Below are 27,410 nucleotides of genomic sequence, written 5' to 3' on the forward strand. Positions count from 1 at the left end.
GAGGGGAAAGGTTTAGAGGAGATGTACGAGGCAAGTTTTTTTTTACACAGAGGGTAGTGGGTGCCTGGAACTCGCTGCCGGAGGAGGTGGTGGAAGCAGGGACGATAGTGACATTTAAGGGGCATCTTGAAAAATACATGAATATGATGGGAATAGAGGGATACGGACCCCGGAAGTGTTGAAGATTTTCGTTTAGACGGGCAGCATGATCGGCGCAGGCTTGGAGGGCCGAAGGGCCTGTTCCTGTGCTGTACATTTCTTTGTTCTTTGTCTCTAGCAATGACCTTTCCTGGGTCGGGCAGCAGGGAAATTCCTGTGTAGTTATTGTAGTTGAATTGTTACCTTTCTTGAAGGTGGTCAGTATTACGCCGTCCCTGAATCTCCTGGCATGTTCTCCTCCTTCCAGATAAGGGAATTGAGGCAATGTATTCACACCAATAGTGTTTGTCGACCATGTTTTCAGGCTGTGGCAGGGATTCCATCTGCTGCTGATGCCTTGTTGTTCTTTAGCCATTGGATGGCCTCTTGTACCTCATGCCGAGTTGGGTGTGTGCTGAGATTATGACGGGGAGCATCCTGTTGGATGGGGTCAAAGACATTCGCATTGAAGACAGAATCTCTGTTAAGGAGGACTTCAAAGTACTCCTTCCAGTGGGTGCTGACAGCCTCTCCGCTCTTCCCCATTCTTGGCCAGCAACAGGGTGGGGGCTTGGTTGCTTGGGCCATGGGTGATCTTGACTGTGATATAAAAAAAAATTTGCACATCATGGTTATCAGCCACTTGCTGGTCCTCCTACTCTTTATCAACCCACTATCTGTTCTTTAGGTGGTGGGATTTTTGCTGGACCTCAGTATCCAGCCGCCTGTAGAGCTACTTTCTTGCCCTTGGGTTGAGTTGCTGTTTAAGGGTCAGAAAAGCTTTGCGCTTGCAGCTTCTCAGCTTCTGGATCTCCTGGTCGTTCTCATTGAACCAATTTTGGTGTTTCCTGGTTGAATGACCAAGCATCTCTTCGCAGGTGCTGAGTATGGAGGCCTTGAGGGAAGACCAGGCGCTGCGGACACTCTGAGTCACCGGGAATTGTCAGATTGGCAGTGAGGTCCTGGCTGAACAGGGCTCCCTGTTATCAGGGTCTGTGTGTGCCTCAGCGTTGATTTTCCTCTGGCATTGTTTTTGTTGCTATCGTTGCTTTGGGTCTACATTGATGTTGATTACAAAGCAGATTAGATGGTGGTCGGCCCAGCAGTCATAAGCTCCTGTCATGTTGCAGTCTTACACAAGTCCTTGCGGTCCCTCGCTCGCTCGATGAAGTAGTCAAGCAGGTGCCAGTGCTTGGAGCACTCACTTGCTATGAGGCCTTGGACTTGTCCCTCTGATGAAACAAGGTGTCGGTTACGTCAAGGCTGTGTTCTTGGCATTTTATTGGAGCAGGGTACCGCTGGTGTTGGATTTCCCCACCCCACTATCTGCTGATTATACCTCTCCAGAGATCTGTCCTTTCCAACTCCAGTGTGAAGTCACTAAGGAGGAGAATCAGCTTGTCGCCATGTCGGGACTCGGGTCAAGGATTGCTCGAGGTTGGAGTAAAATTCCTCTTCGGACTTGTCTGTAGCTTCCATTGTTGGGGTGTACTTGCTGAGGACTGTCGCACACTGGTTCTGGGCTAGGGTGCACAGAGGGTCATGAAGCAAGGGGAGTCCGAGATGCTCAACCAATTTGTTTTTAGTGACAAAGCCAATCCCTTGGAGGCGTCAATCTTCTTCTTGTTTACCTTTCCAGAAGAAGATGTACCCACCGCCACGGTTCTGGCCTTTGCCCTCTCCGTCGGGTCTCGCTTAGGGAAATGAGAAGAAAGCTCACCGTCATTATCCAATCTGACCCATATGTGGCTCCAATTCCATACCAGTGTGGTTGATTCTTAAATGCCTTCCAAAGTAGCCTAGCAAGCTAATCATGCCAAAGGGGTGGGTAATAAACGCTGCTTTGTCTCAACTCCCAATGGCCACAAGGAAACTTGCGAGTGTGTGGTCTGAGTGTGGGCCTCTATCTCCCTATGGAGATATATTGGGCCAAGACCCTCCCCTTCAACACTGCTATGATCAGTACTTTTGAATCTGGAGTATTGTAGACACAAACATACATTCTACCCCTCCACAGTATAGAAGTCTGACCCCAGTAATCAAAATTGGTACAGTTTGTAGGGTTAAAATCCAACTGATAGCTTAATTAGTTAGGATGCAGTTAATAATGGTTGAAAATAGCAACAAGAAATTAGTTCCTCTCAAATTGAAGGGCATTTCAACACATAATCTGACAAGCAATTTATATTTCCCTGTTATAAAACATCGTGGAAGACACATCTACATGGATACTGAAAGTACAGCATTTCATCAACTATGTATTACTAAATCAGAAATTTTTAGAATGGACCTCAAGATAGCCAGCTAATTACATGTGTAATGAAAAATCAAATTTAATTATTGGAGGTAGCTGTAACATATCAGCAGAAAATCATTCCTGCAATGTTACTCCAGATGGAGTAAAATTAAAAGGAACTCAATTGAAGTGGCAAGTGTGATTAAATTGGGAAAATATGACTGAATTTAAGTGGAGCCACAAAACTATAAAGCACGTGGCTTTATGTACTAGCAATCCGAAATTAAACTTTCGGCCCTGTCATAATCCCAAACTAACCACTGCTCTGTATCAATCCAACCCTAATCCCATTGCCCTGCTTCATACCAACCTGCCATCACACCCCCACACCCCCAAGTCTGCATTGTTACCTCTCTATTTACTAACAATCAGCAAACACCCTCTCGTCCTTAATAGTACAAAACTCTAGCAGTACAAAATAAAACTCTGAACATCTGCAATAAATCATTTAAAGAACATTCCCCAGAAGATCGGAGGAATTCTGCAGTTATATGGCTGGCTGCAGCCTGGTGGGAAATGAAAGCTTTCAGGCTGCACTGGATAACGTGTATTGGAATCCATGGGCGCAGTATCCATCCTTCCAAACACACCCAGAACTCAGCGGGACTCGTCATCTCAGTGCAGCCGGAAGATTCTCTGCCCATAACTCGAGCAAGCAGGAGAGTCAAATCAGCATCAAGTATGATAAAACACAGCCTCTGAATCACCAGTGCCTTGCCATGCACAGTAGTGGCACTCATAATCACTTCACATCGCAAGATTAAGTCACACAAGATTAAGTCATAGTTCCGATATAGCAATTGCATTTATATAGCGCCATGCGTGACCTCTGGACATCCCAAAGGGCTTTGCAGCCACTGACATCCTTTTCAAACACAACCACTCTTGTGGAAAAATCGGTACATAAATTGCAAGATGCCACAAACAAAAATGAAATAAATGACCTGATTATTTGTTTTTAATGACATTGGTTGAGGGGTAAATATAGGCCAGGATTCTGGGATCGACTCCCCTGCCCTGCATCAAAACAGAGCCATGGGGCCCATTACATCCATGCATGAGAGAACAGACGAGGTTTCAGATTAACATCTCATTCAAAAAATGCAAACAAACAGGATCAATAAGCGAATAATTCTAGCACTTGTCGTTGTCAACATATTACTTATAAATAAATATTTGCGCCCAAACGTCCCGATTAGTAATCGTATAATCAGTGGCTGGAATTTCTGAAGAGGTTCCTCAGCTTTTCTATCGATTTCTGTAGAGGTTTCAGAGCTCAATCTGTTAGTAATTTGCACATATGAAGGAGCAGACATCCAAGCTTTTGCCTTTTTTTGTTCCTGAGAGGTGGCCTATGGTGGAAAGGTGGTATTAATCTCCCGTCCCCCGTTACCTTGAGACAATCACACAGGGTGGGTCTGGAATCGCATATCAGCGAATCTGTGAGCCGGGTCATCGATCCACCAACCAGCCACTGCATTTATTAACCTCAGCTCCCCAGATGACCATGATTAGATTCAAACTCACAAGTTAATCTCGTATCTTGACCTCTAGATAAACATACCCTCACCTTTCCCCCCCCCCCTTTACCCTCAAATGTGTTGAGTCCTAGATCCTGTTGAGCATTATTTGGTTATGAATGCCTGGTTTCCACAATATGAACAGACTGAGGTTAAAAACAAAAACAGTCTCTTACTTGCACTGACAGGCATAATTCTGTATCAAAAGGCTTGACAAAATAATTAAATGAAATTCAAAACAATAATTCCTTTGTCCTTTAAAGTTAATCTGTAGAGGAAGTCAGATTTAACATTAACCAACCTACTGCTGTTACCTTAATGAAAGAGAATTTGTGTCCATTTTGTATGTCTCCTGTACTCTGTGACTGTATCTGGATTCTGATGTACGTTCTTTGTGGATCGCTTGTGATAGCAACCTGCAATATAAAAGAGATTTATTAAATACCATCCAATCCAAAACAAACCAGGAATGACAGAGACCTTAGATATGATTCCTGGCACATTTCACCGGCAACATTCTCTAAACTTAAAAGATTTAAGCCAGAATTCCCTGGCCCTTCCCTGGCAGCAGGGCTCTCTGGTGCCGCCAGCAGTGTAACCCTGGCCACGGGTTTCCCGGCAGCGTGGGATGGCTTCAATGGGAATTTAAATTGAAAGCAGCGGGAACAGAGAATTCCGTCGCCGGCGAATGGCATGCCGGCTCCTACCACCGAGAAACACGCGGCTAGGTGGGCCGATTAATCTCACCCTTACTTTTCTCAGGATGCTCGGGCATTTGCTGTGAGGCTGCCCATAACAAGCTAAAGCTTAATGTCTATTCTGCAGTGATTTGGCATTTGTTACTGAAATTTGGAATTTAATGTCCTCCCCGATATGTGTTTGGTGGTGGGGTGAGAGCACAATCCAAGCCTTTTGGTGAAGTCATACCCAAGACACAAAGCTTGGGCGGGATTCTCCCCTACCCGGGGGGGGCGGGGGTTCCCAGTGGGATGGAGTGGTGTGAACCACTCCGGCGTTGGGCCGCCCCAAAGGTGCGGAAGTCTCTGCACCTTTAGGGGCCAAGCCCTAACATTGAGGGGTTAGGCCCACGCCGGAGCGGTTGGCGCCCCGCCGGCCGGCAGGAACGGCCTTTGGCGCCATGTCAGCCGGGGCCGAAGGGACTTCGCCGGCCAGCGGAAGTCCGTGCATGCGCCGGAGCGTCAGCGACTGCTGACGTCATTCCACGCATGCGCAGGGGAGGGGGTCACTTCCACCTCCGCCATGGTGAAGACTATGGCGAAGGTGGAAGGAGAAGAGTGCCCTCACGGCACAGGCCCGCCCGCCGATCGGTGGGCCCCGATCGTGGGCCAGGCCACTGTCGGGGTCAGATCCCCCCGCGCTCCCCCTAGGACCCCGGAGCCCGCCCACGCCGCCAGGTCCCTCCGGTAAGTTAGGTGGTTTGATCCATGCCGGTGGGAGAGGCATGACAGCGGCAGGACTTTGGCCCAACGGGGGCCGGAGAATCGCTGGGGGGGGGGGGGGGGGCCGCCGACCGGCGCGGCGCGATTACCGCCCCTGCCGAATCTATGGTGCTGGAGACTTCGGGTGACGGCGGGGGTGGGATTGACGCCGGCCATCAGCGATTCTCCGACCCGGCGGGGGTTCGGAGAATCCCGCCCCTTTTCTTTACCAAGCGAGTTCATTGATTTTGTTCAGCCTCATACATCTCCTCCAACTCAGTGTTCCTGCTGTCCCCTATCTACACTCTTATTATTTAAACAAATGATCAATAAATTAAACAAAAAAATGAGAGGGGGTGAAAGTCTGCTGGTGGGGCACTGTAACTAAAACAAAATGTCAAAGGAAACTTAATTAATTAACCCCAAAGATCATTCCCGTGATGATGTCTCCCAGCCCCCGTGGTGTCCACCAGTCACGGAAGGTTTGAAGCGTGCTGGTGGATACCACATGGACCCTCTCCAACATCACCCAGCCACACATGTAGCCATGGTAGAGGGGCAGACACTCGGGTCGGATGACCTGTTGACCACCTGTTGCCTAGACCTGTTAATGGCCAACTTGGCCAGGCTCAGGAGCAGGCTTACGAGGAGGTTGACCCCCGATTTACATGTGACCAAAGTGCTTAACTAAACAACAGAATAATGCTCTTGGGATCCAGTTTCAATTCCCACCACTGCAGATGATGAAATTTGAATTCAATAAAAATCTGGAATTAAAAGTCCAATGATGACCATGAAACCATTGTTGATCGTCATAAAAACCCATCTGATTCACTAATGTCCTTTAGGCAAAGAAATCTATCAACCTTATCTGGCCTGGCCTACATGTTACTCTAGACCCCCGCAATGTGGTTGATTCTTAACTGCCCCCTCAAGGGCAATTACCGTACCAGCCTCCCCGGACAGGCGCCGGAATGTGGCGACTAGGGGCTTTTCACAGTAACTTCACTGAAGTCTACTCGTGACAATAAGCGATTTTCATTTCAATTAGGGACAGGCAATAAATGCTGTCAAAGCCAGCGACGCCCACGTCCCATGAACAAGTAACAAAAAGGTAGCTGTGGTGAGTCAGTGAGCTTACAGTGAATATGAGTTCACAGCCTATCCCCAAAAATAGAGATGGGGAAGTGGAGAAAGTGAAGCGAAGCGTTGGAGATGGATCACGGGAAGGTGAAGAACAGTCGATGAAATGTTCCAGTTTGGAGCAAAAGACACCGATCCAGCCATCAATGTGCTGGGGAAAGAATTCGGCGAGAGGATCTGGATAGAACAGGAACATCCCATGTATGACAGTCTTGTTTATTGAGCAGATCCTAAGGATGACAGTTGCAATATTTTAAATGCGAAACCTGTCTGAAAAACAGCTTTTGAGAATTGAGCTCACAAATCCTCACATAACGAGAGAGCAGATTCTTTGCTGAAGTAAAAACATTACTCAAGCATGCAGGAAACCTCTACAGACTGTAGATGCTCAGTATGCAAAGATGTAGCTGTAAATTCTGGGGGGGGGGGGAAAGAAATATCCAGTGAAAGCTGAGGTTATTGATATCGGCTACAGTCCTGTAGGAGACATTAAGAATGTTCCATTCCTTGAGCGCTCTGCCGAACGCAGTTGCCTAGTTCATTGTCCGCTGATGCTTCATCCTAAACTGTTTTCTATGCAGTGTTTTTGGCAGTGGTGGTTTGCCATTGCCCTCTGCTGTCAGGGGCAGAGCATGGAGGCAGGTCCGAAGTCTCCCTCAGCCGGAACAGGAATTGAACCCACACTCATTCTGAACTATCGAGCGAATTGAACTAACCGCCCCCACCACTTCACCCCCAATAGGTGTAAATTAAAACATATTAATGTTGTGTTCTTTAAAGGTTCAATCCTTATTTTGGACAACAGGCATCTCAATGGTTGAAGACAGAAATAGCTGACAAAATTCTCTTCCTAAAGCACTGAATGAATCGATTGGCTCCACAACAAAGTGCAATGGCAAGATTTTTGACAGAGGTTTCTAAATAACAGGATGCTGCGTAACCCAAACATTGTGACAAAGGAAGGGAGGTAAACATGGACAGGTGTAGAGATAAGGGGCGGGATTCTCCGTCCGTTCACATCGTGGGACTCTCCGTTCCCGTTGCAGTGAATGGGAGGTTTGGCTGAGCGCCAGATTCTCCATCCTCGCAGGCAGCGGAGCGGACTCGCAACAGAATATCCCAGCCAAGGTTTAGGAAATCAAGTTGGTTTAACATAATCAAAGCAATTTGTTCACTTTTGCTAACCAAGGCTCTCATCACAATGTTTTACCATCATATTTGTACACAAGCGCTGTTAAGTCTGACATTTGTCAAAAGCTTCATTGTCCAAGGATTGGTCAGCTGAAGATATTCCCGTTTTGTCAAACTACAATTACAATGACATAGTGTGAGATTCTCTGGCCTCGCACGGTACGTTTCTCTGTGACGGGACGTGGTCTGCCGTTAGCTGAAGGATCTTCTGGTCCCACTGCCATCAATGCGGTTCCCGAGCGGCGTGGGTGCACCATCGGAGGGACTGGAAGATCCCGCCGGTGTGAACAGCTGGAAGATCCCACCCTCTGCTACAATTAGTCAAACATGACTGACAGTTGAAGCGAGGACATAAAGTTTAAGCCTTCAGACTGAGCCACATAATGAGAAACTCATAAATTATATTTGCAGCCAGATCATTAATTTCCAGTGATGCTGTATTATGGGGTGGCAGGGTAGCACAGTGGTTAGCACTGTTGCTTCACAGTGCCAGAGACCCCGGGTTCGATTCCCAAATTGGTTCACTGCGCGGAGTCTACACGTCCTCCCCGTGTCTGCATGGGTTTCCTCCGGGTGCTCCAATTTCCTCCCACAAGTCCCGAAAGACGTGCTGCTAAGTGAATTGGGCATTCTGAATTCTCCCTCTGTGTACCCGAACAGACGCCGGAATGTGGCGACGCGGGGGATTTTCACAGCAACTTCATTGCAGTGTTGATGTAAGCCTAGTTGTGACACTAATAAAGATTATTATTATTATTTGCAATTTCAAAAGCACCGCACAATCGTTTTTTTTTTCTTATTCTTTTTTTAAAATTGAAAATACCCGATTCATTTCTTTTCCAACTAAGGGGCAATTTAGAGTAGCCAATCCACCTACCCTGCACATCTTTGGGTTGTGGGGGGTGAGACCCACGCAGACAAGGGGAGAATGTTCAAACTCCACATGGACAGTGACCCGGAGCCGGGATCGAACCCAGGTCCTCGGCGCTGTGAGGCAGTAGTGCTAATCACTGCGCCACCGTGCCGATGAAATCCAAGTTAAGGAATTTCAAATTAATCCACTTTCATCCAAATAAGAGAAATTCGCCAACCTCCTGTATTCCCTGTAAGCAGCCGGGGGAACGATTCAGGGAACCAGTACTAGAGCCTGGCCAGGGTCTTCCAGTCCTGCTGGGAGACTATTGGTTGGCAAGCCACGTCCCGCGCAGCGGGTGCCACCACAGCAGGGCGGGAGTCTCTGGTCTTGTCCGAGCCAGGACCTGTTGTGAGCGAGAATGGAAAATTTGGCATTCCGGGCAAAACTCTATTCACTTTAAGCGCCACTGGAAAATCCCAACTGCGAACGAGGATTTCGGCCCGTATCACCAGTCTGCTCTCTCTTTAAGTCAAGGCCGCCACTGGGAGTGAGCGATTGTCAAATTTGCACTTATGTTGCGTCTAATAACTTTGTGATGTTGCTTTGAATATCACCATTGTATTAGGGGCTGGTTTAGCACAGTGGGCTAAGACAGCTGGCTTGTAATGTAGAACAAGACCGGCAGCGCGGGTTCAATTCCCATTCCAGCCTTCCTGAACAGGTGCCGGAATGTGGCGACTAGGGGCTTTTCACAGTAACTTCATGGAAGCCTACTTGTGACAATAAGCGATTATTATTGCAGGGGCTGTTTAGCACAGGGCTAAATCGCTGGCTTTGAAAGCAGACCAAGGCAGGCCAGCAGCATGGTTCGATACCCGTATCAGCCTCCCCGAACAGGCGCTGGAATGTGGCGACTAGGGGCTTTTCACAGTAACTTCATTTGAAGCCTACTTGTGACAATAAGCGATTTTCATTTTCAATAATCCTCATTAACCTAAAGGCTCTTCCCCTCCATTTTCAATGGGCATTGGGTCACTTACTGATCATCACTGTGTAGGAGAACTAAGGTGCAGTCAATAAAGGCTTTCTGATCAACTAACAGTGTATACTTTAATATCTTAAAACAACAATATTTACAAAAAATAATCCTTCACAATTCACGTAATGCAGAATCTATTCGTAGGCAGGTGGCTCTTCCTGCCCTGTGACTGAGCATGCCGAGTGCAGGGAAACGATATAAATGGAGGTATAAACCCATCAAACAGCTCAGCCCATTAAATGAATAGAAGGAAGACTTGAAAGAGTCCTTTGCAACTTTGCATTCCTTCTTGTTCAATTTCCCCAGACTGGCAGAAATGCCAGAAACACAGGAAAGTTCATTCAACCTCCTGAGCCTGTTCCCCCCCCCCCCCCCCATCCAATTAAGCCCTGGCTGATTTCAGCACCATTTTCCCTCCATTTCTTCAAATCATTTGTCCAAAAGAGATTACTGATCCGAGTTTTGAACTTTTAAATTGATCCCAACACCCTCGGCGTTTTTTTTAGGGGCGAGAGTTCCAGATTACATGAAAATTTCACACCTACAAATCCAGTCAGGATGTTTGAAATCTGTCCAACAGAGGCCGTTTGAGTCTGTAGATCTCTGTGACTTTTAATGAGGCTTAGCTCGACCCTCATAATTCAGAACTCAAGGGAATTCCAGGCAGGTTCATGCAGCCTGTTCTCATAATGTAACCCATTAAGCCCTGCTATCATTTTACTCAATCTGCACTGCACTCTCTCCAAGGTCAATATTTTCCTCCTGAGATTTGATACCCAAGTGATAGGACCAGGAAACATGGTAAATGTTACTTAATGTGGACAGCATACCTGCGGGGCACCACAGTGACTGCAAGGAGCAGCTACTCGCCTGGTGAGGGTCAGGAGATGGGATGGCTCGCTTGTGTGTTTCACGAAGTGGCCCTTGCGCATGCAATCGCTGGTTTCCCCGGAGATGACGTGCGACAGAATCTTCACCCGCTCACAGCCGTACTTGGAGCAGTAACTGTGACCTTTTCGGACATGTTTTGCTTGAAGGATAATAAAAAGAATCCTAAGAGGAACCAAGAAGATTCAAGCAAACAATGTAGAAGATCATTATTGGCGGACATTCCGCACTTAGAAAATTAGACTGTGAAACAAAATAAGTGATTGTCAGGGGTAATAAGTAAGCCTCATTGCGTCTGTTTTTATGATAGGTTCAATAAGGTCTAATTTCAGGGACATTTCATGTCTACCAGATGCCTGAAAGGCATCAGACCCAATAGTGGGTGGAATCAATTTTTAAGTGTCCCTGCTGGCTGTCTAAAATAGACATTCAGCTCTTAAATATGTAAGTGAGGATTAAAGAGCTTCCCCCACCCTTGGTGTTCTTCTTAGAGTAAAGGAGATTGAGGGGAGATTAGATAGAGGTGGACAAGATTATGGCAGACAGGTATTGTGCAATGAGATGTGATTAATTAATGACCTCAATGTGAAGGAACCCCTAGGTAGCAGTGAGCATATGATTGAATTTTACATTCAGTTTGGGGGAGACAGGAGTCTGAGACTACTTTTCCATACTTAAATAAAGGGAATTATGAGGATACGAAAGCAGAGCTGGCTAAAGTGAATTGGCAAATTAGGTTGAGGGATAGGTGAAGAGAGATGCAGTGGCAAACAGCTAAGGGGATATTTCACAGTACGCAGAATAGATACATTCCAACGAGTAAGAAAAAATCCAAGGGACGGACCAACCATCTATGGTTAACTAGAAATGTTAAAGATAGTATCAAACTTTGAGGAAAAGCATATGATTGTGCTAAGATAGGTGGTAGGTCAAAAGATTGGACAGAGTATAAGGAGCAGCAAAGGATGACTAATAGTGAGGGCACATTAGAGAAAGTTATCCAAAATATAACAATGGGGAGTAAGTGTTTCTCTAAATATTTAACAAAAGAAATTAATTAACAAAGTGAGCATTGGTCCTACAGGAAGTGAGTCTGGAGAATTGATCATGGAAAACATGACAGATGAATTGAGCAGGTATTTTGCACCAGTCTTCACTATAGAGAATACGGGTAACATCCCGGAAGCAGCTATAAATCAGGAAATGGAAGGAAGGGAGGGAGAACTCTAGAAAATTACAATCGCCAGAGAAGTGGTACTGAGTAAATTGTTGGAGCTGTGGGTTGACAAGAGCCTAGGTCCTGACGGATTTCATCCTAGGGTCTGGAAATAAGTGTCTAATGAGTTAGTTGATGCATTGGTTTTAACTTTGTCAAACTCTCTAGATTCGGGCAAGGTCCCATTAGATTGGAAATATAACTCCTTTTTTTCAAAAAGGGAGGGAGACAGAAAGCAGGAAACTGCAGTCCAGTTAGCATAGCCTCTACCATAGGGAAAATATCATAAAACATTATTATTACTGAAGCTGCAGCAGGACACTTAGATAGGTTCATGGTAATCAGGCAGAGTCAACATGGTTTTGTGAAAGGGAAACCACTAGGTGGCACGGTAGCACAGTGGGTAGCACCTGTTGCTTCACAGCTCCAGGGTCCCAGGTTTGATTCATGGCTTAGGTCACTGTCTGTGTGGAGTCTGCATTTCTCCCCGTGTCTGAATGGGTTTCCTCCGGGTGCTCCGGTTTCCACCCACATGTCCTGAAAGATGTGCTGTTAGGTAATTTGGACATTCTGAATTCTCCCTCTGTGTACCTGAACAGGCGGCGGAATGTAGCGATTAGGGACTTTTCACAGTCACTTTATTGAAGTGTTAACGTATGCCTATTTGTGACAATAAAAATTATTATTATGTTTAATAAGTTGATTGGAGTTCTTCTGCACTGTAAGGATTCTATGATTTTTGGAGGGTAAAGGGAAATGCTGTGGGTAAAGAGAAATGGTAGTTATTACGGAAAATAAAAGTTCATTGTATGAGGATAACATACTGGCATGCATAGAAGATTAGCTGCCTAACAGGAGGCAGAGAGTAGGCACAAATGGGTCTTTTTCAGGTTGGCAAGATGTAACGAGAGGGGTGCCATAGGGATCAGCACTGGGAGGTCAACTGTTCATAATTTATATCAATTAGTTGGTTGAAAGGATGGATGGGATAATTGATAAATTGTTGATGACACAAGATTAGGCAGGAAAGTAAGTTGTGAAATGACATAAGGTTAAACAAAAATTATATATAGGTTAAGGGAGTAGGCAAAGATCTGGCAAATGGAGTGTAATGTGCGAAAATGCAAAATTATCCATGTTGACAGGAAAAATAAAAGAGAAGCATATTGTCTAAATGGTGAGAGATTGCAGAGCTCTGAGATGCAGAGGGATCCGAGTGTCCTAGTGCATGAATTGCAAATGGCTAATGTGCAGGTAGAGCAGGTAATTAGGAAAGCTGATAAAATGTTCTTGTTTATTACAAGGGGAATTGAAGGCAGCTGAGGGAACTAAACAAGCAGGGCTATGGGGATATAGCAGGGGATTGGGTCTGACTGGATTGCACTTTGGAAGGCTGGCATGGATTTGATGGGCCAAATGGTTTCCTCCTGTGTTGCAGTGACTGTATGGTTCTATGACAATGACTCGTCCGGGCCCTTGACTTTCTCTTGCTGGATGCTTTTCTTGGCCTTCTCAAATACAGTACACATTAGCTACTGTCTAGCTGTATAAGGAAAGATATTGACTTACCCTGCATTGCTGTCAAAGTAATAGAGGCTCTTCTCTGGGTTTTTCTGTAGGATATTGAAAGATGATGCTGCTTTGTACCGTTTCACGCTGTGTACTCTGCCACTCGATCGTTGGTTTATATCAGACATGATTTTAAAAACTGTTCTCTTGGGATAACAAAGACCAATTTGGATCCAGTTCCCTCTGCAATAGTATCAATAACAATCTGTTGTTAGATCCTCCGCACAGCAAAACTGGCATTTCCTTCACATTAGAAAACACACTGGAAACAAATCCAATTTTCTGTTAAATCCCTGACGGGCAACCTGCTCCCCGGGGGCCACATGCTGCCCATCTGGTCTCTGAGTGCGGCCCAGAAGACTGTTGCCCACTTGCAGAGTGCCACATTCCGCTGGTTTACATCCGTGTAGCGTTTTTCCCGCCAGTATGACTGAGGTGAGACGCACGCAAAAGTACACGTGAGGTGAGGTGCGGGCTGACTGCTCACAACTTTGAGAGCCGTGCGCTCCCTCTGCTCCCAATCCAACGTAAGTACTTCTTTTGTTTTAACCACTTTAAGTTGACGACAGTTCTATTAATACATGAATTAATACATCTTCTACAACTGGTTACAAAATATTTGATGTGTATTAAATGTCTTCAATCTTATTCAAGGGTCACAATTAGCAACCATGCCAGATAGGGCAACACGGTAGCATGGTGGTTAGCATAAATGCTTCACAGCTCCAGGGTCCCAGGTTCGATTCCCGGCTGGGTCACTGTCTGTGCGGAGTCTGTACGTCCTCCCCGTGTGTGCGTGGGTTTCCTCCGGGTGCTCCGGTTTCCTCCCACAGTCCAAAGATGTGCGGGTTAGGTGGATTGGCCATGCTAAATTGCCCGTAGTGTCCTAAAAAAGTAAGGTTAAAGGGGGGGGGGGGTTGTTGGGTTACGGGTATAGGGTGGATACGTGGGTTTGAGTAGGGTGGTCATTGCTCGGCACAACATCGAGGGCCGAAGGGCCTGTTCTGTGCTGTACTGTTCTATTCTATTCTATTCCAACCACAGAGATGAAGGGAAGCCATCGTGTGGCCCACTCACCAGCCTAGATTGCCCATCACCGTGTCAAATAAATAACTGGAGACAGGGCACTGACTGCTCTGGTGACATTGCTGGGAGAGTGGCACAGATGTCACTCAGTATTTCTGCTAAAAGGTAAAAAATGTACCATTATCCACCCTCCACATTTGCGAGGGGGTAATTCTAATAGAGGGAGGGATAAAGACCCAATAAAAATCCCAAAACTGGGAGGACAGTCAACTCTTAATTTAAATTCCTTGGACAGGACTAAACAATTTCTAACGATCAGCAATTGCAGGAGCTCTGACATTTAAAGGATGCCTTGAGCTGTGGACAATTTTATTTGGCAAAACACTGGCTCGGATGAAATAAGTCTAGAAAGTAAGACGTCAAATAATTTTAGCAGTCGCCTGTGACTGATGCAGTATTTTGTGACTCATGATATAATTCCAATAATAGGAACAACACGTCAGTGCAGTCACTTCATGGGGTTATATTGTAGGCTATAACCACAGAGCATTGGATCCTCCTGGAAGCACAGGACTGGAGAGAGCATGGGTCACAGAGAGGACAGCAATGGTGTAGCATCACTTCACTAGCCCTGGTTCCCCGAGTCAGTGCCCGGTTAGTGTTCACATTCTTGTTTCAGAGTCAGGAGCTCCTGGATTCAAGTTATTCGCAAAGCATTGAACACGTAACCCAGGTTTAACGCTCCAATGAGGGACTGCTGCACAGTTGGAAGTGCCACCCTACACATGATACTGGTTGATTACTTATCTCTCAACCAACACCACAAGCTGGATATCTGGTCAGCTTCTTCTTACTGTTTGTGCAATCTTGCTGTGCATATATTGCTTCCTACATCACACCACACTTTGAAAGTCCTTCATAGACTGTGAAGCACCTTGGGGTGTCCTGACATATTGAACGCTGAGATTTAATAGGTTCTTTCTTATTTGTAGTGAATTTAATGAGTCACCCAACAGACAACACTGAGTCCCGTATGTTCAACTGAGAGGGCAGGAAATGCACATCTCAACCATGTCTCTCCCTCCAAGAACCATGTCCTGAAAGGGTGGACACCTGTGTTTGGTTACGCTTGGTAACAGAGTGCAGTGGCTTTTGCAGATGGATGACTGCTCTTACCACCTGCCATAGATGTATCAGAATGATTTACAGGTTGATAATCAGCCTGTTGTCCACATTATGATTGCACCTTCCTTGCCCATCAAGCCCTGATGTGGAATTTGAACCCTGAGTTCCTGACTCAGAAGCAGGGACACCACCCACTGCGCTGCAAGACCTCCAGATTCTAATAATTTGCATTCATAGAGCAGAGGAACTGAGTATTGCAGACCTACAAGGTGCAGGTCTCAAAAATCCCCAAACTGGCTCACGTAATCAAGCTTTCAGACTTTCCCCTTTCAATCATCAAATACAAATGTTTGTTTTCACAGAGCAGGGTGGGAGTGGGGGGATCAGCTCTACTGTGAATCATTATGAACCATTTCCTCTCATTGTTTTAGATCCCTACCAGGATGTCATTGTTGCTCTTAAAGAGGTCACTAGGAAGTCAGAGAGGGCAGGAGATCATACTGATCCATGCAACATGTCAGCACAGTCACGTCATCTATGAAAGCTGCTGTTACACTCACCTGAGGTGCATTTACCAAGGCAGCCACATTTGTTCACAGTAAACTGACGCACAACGGACATTTTGCATTTTGTTTTGCTACACAACACCGAGAGTCTGTACTCCGTTGCGTCACATCAGACACAAATGTCTGAACAACGGCACTCAGTACTGGAGGGAATCAGAGTGCAGGTGCAACAGGATCTTGATTGTGCACACATTCAGATCCTTCATTCCAGATGTATGGCTTTGCTAATAGTGTGGGAGTTAGGGAATGGCAGCTTTACCTCCATTGTCAGCCAAGCTTCACAATGAACCATCTAAAAATGACGCTTTCTACATTTCAGTGCAAATCAACCTAAGCCCAAGAAGCTTGAATAATGGTGCTGGGATGTGTCAGAGTATATGGTGCATCACGGATCCTGAGCACTGGTTTTGCCTCCAGGTATTAGAGTAGTTGATGGGGCAACAGTGTAGTGAGTGTAGGACAAATCACATGACAGCAACAAGAATTGCATGGGGTTGGTGTTAGGAAGTTTGGTTTGGAAGGTTTGATGGAATTTCCAGCCTTACCTTGAACAGTGGGCTCACTATAAACTACTACAATTGATAACAGTATTCCCAGTTATCAACTATTGTGTTGCTGAAAAAAGAGACATGCAGGCTAAGCTTTTTGTCTTTGTCATGGATTTACCTAGTAGCACGAGTAACAAGATATAATAGGATGTAATCTGCCCAAAAACAGGTAGAAATCTGCCTAGCGACAGCAGTAGCCAGTATTCAAAAGGCCAGATGAGATGCATCTTTCCCGGTAACAAGATTAGCAGATATCTAGCTAGAATCAGGTGTGAATGGCCTATTTGTGGAAACAGTTTACCGAGATGATTGGGAGATCAGTGAGGTATTTACATGATCATTTCTAGAGTCAAGGAATGTGAGCGAAGCAGACAGCCAAATACACAGGATGCAGGATCAAAGGGAAACAATGGTATAATTGGCAGCACCCTCAGAAGCAGGCAGGACAGTTTACATCTAGTAGCCTGGAGACCAGATTTGTATTCCCAGTTATTCCCAGATTTGTATCTGGTCTCGCAACCTCTATGTCTTAGAGCCAAGGCAGCGCAGAAACTTTCGTAAAAGCAGTTTAAAATCTAATCGCTGGACCAGGACAAGACGTTTCCCAGATTTGGTTACCCTCCCTGTATTGTGGGATAACTATAAACTTATAGATCTATTGAATTTGGAGATTGTTTTGGGGAAAGGAGAAGTCTTAAGGAGTTCAGGGATCTTAGATATATTTTGGAACAAGAGGTATGTTTTATATAAATTGTGTGTGTCTTTAGTAATTCATGTACTTAATTGCCTGAGCATAGTAATGTCCTGTTTGTGTGTATTTGTCTTTTCTTTAATTTAATAAATAGTCTTTGATAATTGTTGCACGATGACCGGGCTGTTTATTCTCACTGGGGTTTCACTTGACTCTTCTCACTATTCCAAAAATCGAAACTATACACTGCACAAACTGGTGTTCTAAATTGGGATGCCCTTGCAAATAACATCAGCATGGTTCATGATATCTTGCACTCATCAGAACAGATCGCAAGATTACCGATAGTAAAGGGAACAATTTACATTGCATAAGAAGAGAGAGCTGCTTGATTAGCAAGTGAACGCTAATTGCTGGAGGTGTTGCCATGGAGGATGCAGGAGGGAACAGTTAAAGTGCAGGCAGAGTGGACGTTATGGGGATAGAGCGTGGGACTGGGCCTCATTAGGGTGCTCTTTCTGAGGGTCAGTGCAGACTCAATGGCCCAAATGGCCTTTTTTTGCACTATAGGAATTTGACGGTTCTGTGGTGGTTAGAGGACTACATTGTCGAGCATTTGGACAAGTATCACAACAGGAAGCAGAACTTCACAAGCAGGCATTGGCGTCCCCTGCCGTACCAGACCTAAGGGGTACCCCCCCACAATGGGGCACTGCAGAGGGTCCGCCCCGGCACAGGTTGGCACTGCCAGGTTGACATTGTCCTTCACCACCCCCAGGCTATACTTACCCGATCTTACATAGCTGCCGTAAAGAATATTCAGTGGGGAGTTATCATGTGACTGGGAAGCCCTATAATTAAAATATATGGTATATATGGGAATGAAGTTGTCATGTTACATCATTGGCAAGATGCGGGGAGAATGTGGAAAAGCGATCACGCTGGTGAGAATCTCGATTCCCGAATCTCGCAGGATTTTGCGCACGCATCGTTGTTTGTGCTCATGTTGAATGCAGGCTCAAAATCATGGTTTGGATCATGGCCACCTCTCTTGCTGGTTAGTTTTTCTGAATTGTCCAATCATTTACCATCCAAAACTAAATTCTCAAATGTTCATAATACATAGAAGCGTACATAGAAAATAAAGCAGGGGAGGCCAGGCCGTTGGCCCTTCAAGCCTGCTTTGTCATTCATTATGATCATGGCTGATCATCATGTTCAATACCCTGATCCTGCCTTCCTCCATATCGCCTGATCCCTTTAGCCCCAACTCCTTCTTGAAATTACACAATGTTTTGGCCTCAACTACTTTCTGTGGTATTGTATTCCATTGAATAACCGCTCTCTGGGTGATTAAATTTCTCCTCACCTCAGTCCTAAAAGGTTTACCCCTTATCCTCAAACTATGACCCCTAGTTGAAAAATGAAAAAAATGAAAATTGCTTATTGTCACGAGTAGGCTTCAATGAAGTTACTGTGAAAAGCCCCTAGTTGCCACATTCCGGCGCCTGTCCGGGGAGGCTGGTATGGGAATTGAACCGTGCTGCCGGTCTGCTTTAAAAGTCAGCGATTTAGCTCAGTGAGCTAAACCAGCCCCTGTTCTGTACTTCCCCAACTCTGGGAACATTCTTTCTGAATCTACCCCGTCCAATTCTGTTACAATTTTGTAAGTTTCTCTGAGATCCCCACTCACTCTTCTAAACTCCAGTGAATACAATCCTAATCTACCTAGTCTCTCCTCATATGACAGTCCCGCCATCCCAGGAATCAGCCTGGTAAATCTTCACGGCACTCCGTCCATAGCAACAACATCCTTCCTCAGATAAGGACACCAAAACTGTGCAAAGTACTCCAGGTGTGGCCTCACCAATGTCCTATACAATTGCAGTAAAACATCCCTATTCTTATACACAAATCCTCTCATTATGAAGGCCAACATATCATTTGCCTTCTTTGCTGCCTGCTGTACCTGCATGCTTACTTTCAGCGACTGATGCATGGGAACACCAAGGTCTCGCTGAGTTTCTACCTCTCTCAATTTCCACCCATTCGAATAATAATCTACCTTCCTATTTTTGCTACTGAAGCGGATAATCTCACATTCATCAACATTATACAGCGCCTGCAATGCATGCCCACTCATTTAGCCTGTCCAAATCCCACTGAAGCATTTCTGCATCCTCCTCACACTTCACCCTCCCACCAAAAATGTATCATCCCCAAATTTAGAGATAATACATTTAGTTCCCTTATCCAAATCATTAATATATAATGTGAACAGTTGGGGTCTTAACACAGAACACTGTGGTACCCCACTAGTTACTGCCTGCCAATCGGAAAAAGCCCATTTGTTCCAACTTGTTGCTTCCTGTCTGCTAACCAGCTTTCTATCCATCTCAAACCTCTACCTGCAAACCCATGGCTTTAACTTTACATAGTAATGTGAGACCTCGTCGAAAGCCTTCTGAAAGTCTAAATAAATCACATCCGCTGGTTCTCCCTGGTCAACTCTACAAGTTACATTTTCAAAAAATTTTAGCACATTTGTCAAGTATGATTTCTCTTTCGTAAATCCATGCTGACTTTGTCTGATTATACCACAGCTTTCCAAATGCAAACCTTGAAAACCTTGACAATGGACTCTAGCAACTTCCTACTGCCGACATTAGGCTCACTGGTCGATAGTTCCCTGTTTTCCCTCTATCTCCCTCTTTGAATAGTGGGGTTATATTAGCTACGCTCCAGTCCAGACTCCAAATCATTTTGGAAAATGATCACCAATAGATCGACTATTTCTAGGGCCACTTGGATAAGTACTCTGGGATGAAGAATATCCCTGGATATTTATCTGCCTTCAATCCTATTAATTTCCCCCAAACAATTTTGCTACTAATACTAATTTCCTTCAGCTCCTCACTAAAACTTGTGTTACTCAGAACCTCTGCTACATTATTCATGTCTTCCTTTGTGAAGGCAGAAGGAAAATATGAATTTAGTTCCACAGACATTTCTTTGTTCCCTGTTATGAATTCCCCGTTTCTGACTGTAACGGATTTACATTCGTTTTTAATCAATCTTTTTCTCTTTTCATGCCTATAGAAACTTTTACAGTCAGTGTTTATGTTCCCCTCTAGTTTACTTTCATATTGTATTTTCACCTTCTTAATCAATCCCTCGATCTGCCTTTGCTGAATTTTAAACTGTTTCCAATCCTCAGGTCTATTGCTTTATCTTCCTAATTTGTATGCCTCTTCTTTGACTCTAATACTATCTCTAATTTTCCTTGTAAGCCATGCTTTAGCCACAGTTCCCTTTCTACTCTTGCGCCAAATAGGAATAAATAGGAATAATGAAACTTGAACTCGCTTGATTTTCCGCCTGCCCCCGTGCTGTGTTTCACGGCAACGGAGGCGACTTGCCATTGCCCAGCAACGGGCGATTCTAATCCCACCCCTGACAACGGAACTTCCCATTGTATGCCCTTCCCCCCCATGGCCAAACTCCAGCCACAGTTTTTGGATTTTAGGCCTCAAATCACTTATCCAGTGACATAATCAATAATCCCCCCCCCCCCCCATACCCAAAGATAAAGTGGCTTCAAATGCGTTGTCAAAGGTTATGCATGTCTCTGGTCATTTCTTTTCATGCTGTTTCTGATTTATAACTTGTGGCACTCCTTTGGCAGATGTAACTACCACTTACCAAAGCTGTGTCTACATGTATCAATGGGTTTTGTCTTCTGAGCTGTGTTGAGCAGTGGCTGAATAACTACCACACAGTCTGGGCAGATTTACACGTAAGATTAACAAACGTCTAGGGATAAGGCAATCTGCGGTGTGCATTCCTAACTGCAAAAAGGCCAATCGGCTGGTTATGCATACTGCTTTTTGATCTTTTATAAATGTACAAAATTACACTTTAAGTGCTTTGGCGGTTTAGCAATGGGCCATATGCTTAAAGCAATCTGTCAGCAAGGGTTTGAATTTTCAAATAGTGCAATGGTTTCTGTGGATATTGTTAGTGTTGCAGTGGAAAAACTTAGTTTAGGTACAAAAACCACTGAATATTTGGATGGACAAATGTTTTTTTTTTGCTGTAAGTGCTTCCCAGCAGCTTTCGTCCTTCTTAGCAGGCAGTGACATATTGGTAGAGGAAAGCTCCAGGCATTGTTGAGGCATTTTGTGTATATTTTGTCTTTAGGCAGTTCGAGCAGACTGGTAATTTGGAGGGAGACCAGGGACATGGTTTTGGAGCAGAATTCAGCTACAGAGGAGCTTTTCATTCTCTGTAACTTTCAAATGTAGGTAATTCACAAGAGGTTGCAGTGATGTGTGTAATGTGAGACTGAACTGACTTTATTTCCTTTCCTCATGGGAGATATATCTCGGCAGAGAAAGGTTGAAAAGAAACCTCAATCTGGATAAGGATTTGGTTCACATTGGTGGCCGTGTCATGTCAGTTTCCAATAGCCGGCTCCCAAAAGGACACTGGATTCAAAAAAGGCACAATGTGGATTAATGAGGGAGGAGCTTAACATGAAAAGAGAGGACTATCATGAGAGGTTTGAAACATTGGTGGTGGTGGGGGGGGGGGGGGGGGGGGGTCCATTCAAAGTTTGCCAAATACAAATGGGTTTGTCAAGGCAAATACATCAAAAAACTATTTCCACTCATCAGGGGAGTAATGGGCAAAACATTTAGAATCCTGAAGATCAAAGTTGGCAGAAACATCTTGAAGGCACAAGGTGATTGGAATATGGAATAAATAATCACTGTCAGCTATTAAGATGGAGTCAATGAAATATGTTGAGGGAATAGGGTGGAGGTGGAGGTGTGGGCTTAAGTGGGGTGCTCTTTCCAAGGGCTGGTGCAGTCTCAATGGGCCGAATGGCCTCATTCTGCACTGTAAATTCTATGATTCTACGAATTACGTAAATATTTGAAGGAATTTACAGGCGGGATTCTCTGAATGCCCGCCGGGTCGAAGAATTCCCGGGGGCGGCGTGAATTCAGCCCCGCCGCTCCGACGGCGACTACCGTATTCTCCAGCGCCGGATTTCGGGCAGGGCGGGGATCACGTCACGCCGGTCGGGGGCCGTTGGCAGCGGCCTACCCCCCGTCAATTCTCCGGGCCCCGATGGGTCGAGTGGCCATCGGTTTCTGGCCAGTCCTGCCGGTGTGGATTGGACATGGTCCCACACGGCGGGACCTGGCTGGTAGGCCGGCTGGTGCGGTCCTCGGGGGGGGGGGGGGGGGAGCATGGGGGGATCCGGCCCTGGGGGGGGGGGGGGGGGCCCACGGTGGCCTTGCCTGCGATCGGGGCCCACCGATCTGTGGGCGGGCCTGTGCTGTGGTGGCACTTCTTCCTTCTGCGCCAGTCTACGCATGCGCCGAACTACGCCGGCGGTTCTGCGCATGCGCTTACTTGTGCAGTCCCTTCCCCGCCGGCTAGCGCGGTGCCAACCCCTCCGGCACCGGCCTAGCCCCCGGAAGTGTGGAAAATTACGCAACTTCCAGTCGACTCAACGCCGGAGTGGTTCGTGCCGCTTTTTAGGCCAGCATCAGGCCACCGCGCTGATCCGGGAGAATCCCGCCCCACGTGTTTGGGATGCAGGCATTACTGTCAAGGTCAGCATTTATCGTCTAACCCTCCTTGCCCTTGAGAAAGTGGTGATAAGCCACGGCCTTGAACCGCTGCAGTCCGTGGGGTGTAGGTACACCCACCGTGCTGTTAGCAATGAAATTCCAGGATTTTCACCCTGTGACAGTGAAGGAACAATGATATACTTCCAAGTCAGGATGGGGAGTGGCTTGGAGGGGAACTTGCAGGTGGTGGTGTTTCCATGGAGCAGGTGAAGGTGGTTGGGCCTAGGAAACTATGCTGAAGAATACCGACAGTGATGAACTGGGGTTGAGATGATTGACCTCCAACCACCACAACCATCTTCCTCGGTGCCAGCTATGACTCCAACCAGCGGACAGTGTTCCCTCTGATTCCTATTGACTCCAGTTTTGCAAGGGTTCCTTGATGCCGCACGTGGTCAAATGCTGCCTTGATGTCAAAGGCAGTCACTCTCTCCTCACCTCTGGAGTTCAGCTTGTTTGTCCATGTTTGAACCAAGGCTGTAATAGGGTCAGGAGCTGAGTGACCCTGGCGGACCCCATTCAGAGCATCAGTGAGCCACTGAACAGTACTATTGATGACACCTTCCATCACCCAACTGATGACTGAGATTAGACTGCTGGAACTATAATTGGCCACATTGATTTTGTCCAATATTTTGCGGACAGGATATACCTGGGTCATTTTCACTTTTCTGGTACTTGTCAGCATTGCAGCTGTACAGGAACAGCTTGTCTAGAGACTTTGGTAGTTTTGGAACTCAAAATATATGGGGAAAAAGCAATGGAATTGGGATTCGAGTTGGAAACTTTAGTGTGAAACAAGCACAATAGACCTAAATGTGTTGAAATATCAGATGTTGACCTCTCCTTATTCTCTTAGACTATCCCCAACCCTTTCAAAATTCTTATCTTCATCGTTTTCTGAAAAATGTTACTCTTTGCTGTCACATTTCCAAACCAGTCTTCCTTATAAGGTCTTTGAATATGTTACAAACATCACCTTTCCCTTCACTTCCTATTCATATCCACCCCGTCTGCTCTCCACTTTTTCCACATTCTGGAGGTGGGGGTGAGGTGAAGGGAACCTGATCAAAGTTACTGCCTGCACTCTGTGCAGACGTGACCATGGCACACTAACCCTCCTCAATCTAACCATCATCAGGGTGCCATGGTTACACTCTTACTTGCTCCAATCCAGACACTACACCTCAAATGGCTTCTCCTTCTTTACTTTTGTACACTTCAGAGTTCTCCCCAATTTTCCGACATTAAATATTTGGTACAGACATAAAATTTGTAACCATCTGTCTTTTTTGCAAGCAGGAGATTGGGAGTTTCCTGGTGTTCTCATTTTGTGGAGCTGCCTTTGGCGCCAACACAAACTAAGCAACCATGGTTTTTTCCCTTATCTCTTAGGCGGAACAGAAAGCCAACAACCTGACCTCTGATCCTCCTCCAGCTCTCCACATCTGGGGTTAAACTATCTGAGCTGCCAATCAAAGCAGCTACCATCTTAAGTCAGAGTTCGCTGGTAGCTACCTCCTGCTGAGCTCAAATGAATGGCTGCGTTTCAACATAATAGATGTGAATGTTTCTTGGAATATACTTAAATAGTTTCATGCCGAAGTTTTGCAGAAAATGCCTTCATATGTCTGGAGCTCAGCTGGATTCCCAAAACGTGGCTACCCTGTGGATTAAATTCACAGAATGGTTACCGTAAAGGAAGAGGTCATTTGGCCCATCATATCTGTGCTGTCCCTCTGCAAGGGCAAATGAGCTAATCTAATTTCTCAGCCTTTAAAACTTAGCTCTGCAATGTTTTTGTCTACAACTGCTCATCCAATTCTCTTTTGAAAGCCATGAACTGAAGTTGGGTCCAGGACATTTTCAGGCAACACTTTCCACATCCTGACCTCCTGCTGCATAAAAATGTTTTTCCTCATGTCGCCTCCGCCTCTTTTGGCATTAACGTTTTATCGGTGTCCTCAGGTCCTCCATCCTTCCACCAAAAGGAACAGTTTGTCACTATTCAGTCTGTCCAGACTCCTCATGATGTTGAATACCTCTATCAAATCTCCTCTCAACCTTCCCTTCTCGAAGACGGGAAACCCCAGGTTCGCCAATCTATGGCCCAAATTCTCCGGCTGTTCTCACCGGCAGGATCTTCCTGTCCTGCGACGGAGGACTCCCCCACCCCTGTCACGGGTTCTCCTGCAACGGAGGGTGCGAGCAACAGGAAGACCAATTGACAGCGGCAGTACTGGAAGATCTGCTGCTGGCCAACGTCATGCCCTGCTTTGCAGCAGCAGGGGTGATGGTGGTGGTGGTGATGGGGGGGTTGGGGGGGGGGGGTGAAAAATCCTACCATATTACTGAACCTGCAACCATTCTCACAAATCTTTTCTGCACCCTCTCTAGTGCCTTCATATCCTTCCTGGAGTATGGTGCATAGAATTGGACACCCAATTGAGGCCGAATCAATGTTTCACATAGATTCATCAGCATATAGAACATAGAACAGTACAGCACAGAACAGGCCCTTCGGCCCTCGATGTTGTGCCGAGCAAATGATCACCCTACTCAAACCCACGTATCCACCTTATACCCGTAACCCAACAACCCCCCCCCCCCCCCTAACCTTACTTTTTTTTTTAGGACACTACGGGCAATTTAGCATAGTCAATCCACCTAACCCGCACATCTTTGGACTGTGGGAGGAAATCGGAGCACCCGGAGGAAACCCACGCACACACGGGGAGGACGTGCAGACTCCGCACAGACAGTGACCCAGCCGGGAATCAAACCTGGGACCCTGGAGCTGTGAAGCATTTATGCTAACCACCATGCTACCGTGCTGCCCTAATATAGCAAAGCATATCTTTGCTTTGGTACTCTATGCCTCTATTTATAAAGCCCAGGAATATGCAGGCCTTTTAAACCACTTTCTTAACCCACCCTGTTACCTTCAATTAATTGTGCATATATAACCCCCTGCTCTCTCTGTTCCTGCACCTGCCTTCAAAATGCATCCTGTATTTCGTATTGCCTCACCTTCATCTGGCTGTCAAAATGCATCACTTCACACTTCTCAGTATTAAATCTTCCCCATGTTTGCCCATTCTCCCAACCTGTCTATGTCCCCTCTCGCCTTTCCGCAAAAAGTGCCAAAGGATCTTTTATACCCGTCTGCGACGGTAGGGCTTCTCATCCAAGAGTGGGCTCCACTGGCAATGCAGCACTCTCTCGGTGCTGTGACCTGACCACTATGAAGTCTCTGGAATAGGACAAGCTATGACCTCAGGTGTGGGAGTGCTACCATTGAGTGCCAGTGACATTCACCTGCAGAAATTATTTTACTTTTATGTGAATGAGACTTCTTAACCCTTCCACGATTATTTCTAATTAGAACTGGATGTATTATTTTCTTTATTCTTTCATGGGATGTGGGCATCACTAATAAGGCCAGCATTTGTTATCCCTAATTGCCCTTGAATGGGGGCAGTTAAGAGTCAACTACATTGCTGTGGGTCTGGAGTCACAGGTAGGCCAGACCAGGTAAGGACAGCAGATTTCCTTCCATAAATTAGATTAGTGAACAGCTGGGTTTTGACAACAATTGAAAATGGTTTAATTAGACCGGTAATTCCAGATTTGTAAAAATTGAATTCAAATTTCACCATGCCGTGGTGAGATTGGAACCCACACACTCAGAGCAGTGCCCTGGGTCTTTGGATTATTAGTTCACTGACAATACTACTAGTTTAGGGCGGCACAGTGGCACGGTTGTTAATAATAATATAATAATAATCTCTTATTGTCACAAGTAGGCTTCAATGAAGTTACTGTGAAAAGCCCCTAGTTGCCACATTCCGGCACCTGTTTGGGGAGGCCGGTACGGGAATTGAACCCACCCTGCTGGCCTTGTTTTGCATTACAAGCCAGCTGTTTAGCCCACTGTGCTAACACTGCTTCCTCACAGCGCCAGGGACCCGAGTTCGATTCCGAACCTGGGTGACTGTGTGCAGTTTACACGTTCCCCCCATGACTGCGTGGGTTTCTTCCGGGTGCTCCAGTTTCCTCCCACAGTCCAAAAATGTGCAGATTAGATGGATTAACTGTGCTAATTTGCCCCTTAGTGTCCAAACGATGTGCGGGTTAAGTGGATAAATCATGCTAAATTGCCCGTAGTGTCCAAAAGGTTAGGTGGGGTTATGGGGTTACAGGGATAGGCGGGGGAATGGGCCTAGGTCAGGTGCTCTTTCAGAAGGTTGATGCAGGCTCAATGGGCTGAATGGCTTCCTTCTGCATTGTCGGGATTCTATGGATTTAGTGACAAGAAAACTAAGCTATTGCCTCTCCTAGTGCATCACTAGACTCCTGCTTGGTTTATATAAATTACATGGATTCTGTGAGAACATGGCATAATAATGAGGTTAAGATTGCAATTTGTAATTCGTGATAAGAAAATACTTTACTGTTTCAACTGTAATTTAAAAAACGAAGCAGCCAGAAACTGCTGGCAAAACCCATGCACC

At 45.8% G+C, this 27,410-nt stretch overlaps 2 protein-coding genes across 7 annotated transcripts in view; both read right to left on the reverse strand.

Annotated features, from left to right (window-relative positions):
* Positions 1-27,410, reverse strand: part of LOC119974219 (cell migration inducing hyaluronidase 1) — a 292,877-nt gene that overhangs the window by 201,938 nt on the left and 63,529 nt on the right. The gene's annotated exons all lie outside the window — the stretch shown is intronic.
* The window catches only part of LOC119974218 (cell surface hyaluronidase-like), a 180,963-nt gene that overhangs the window by 19,607 nt on the left and 133,946 nt on the right, over positions 1-27,410 (reverse strand). For all 4 annotated transcript variants that reach the window (XM_038812969.1, XM_038812973.1, XM_038812972.1 and 1 more), the window contains 3 exons: positions 13,296-13,478; positions 10,453-10,675; positions 4,269-4,370 (listed from right to left, as the gene is read on the reverse strand). In XM_038812969.1, coding sequence (XP_038668897.1) covers positions 4,269-4,370; positions 10,453-10,675; positions 13,296-13,478 — 508 coding nt within the window. The remainder of the gene's footprint in view (positions 1-4,268; positions 4,371-10,452; positions 10,676-13,295; positions 13,479-27,410) is intronic.

Source organism: Scyliorhinus canicula, chromosome 12 (genome assembly GCF_902713615.1).
Source record: "Scyliorhinus canicula chromosome 12, sScyCan1.1, whole genome shotgun sequence".
NCBI lineage: Eukaryota > Metazoa > Chordata > Chondrichthyes > Carcharhiniformes > Scyliorhinidae > Scyliorhinus > Scyliorhinus canicula.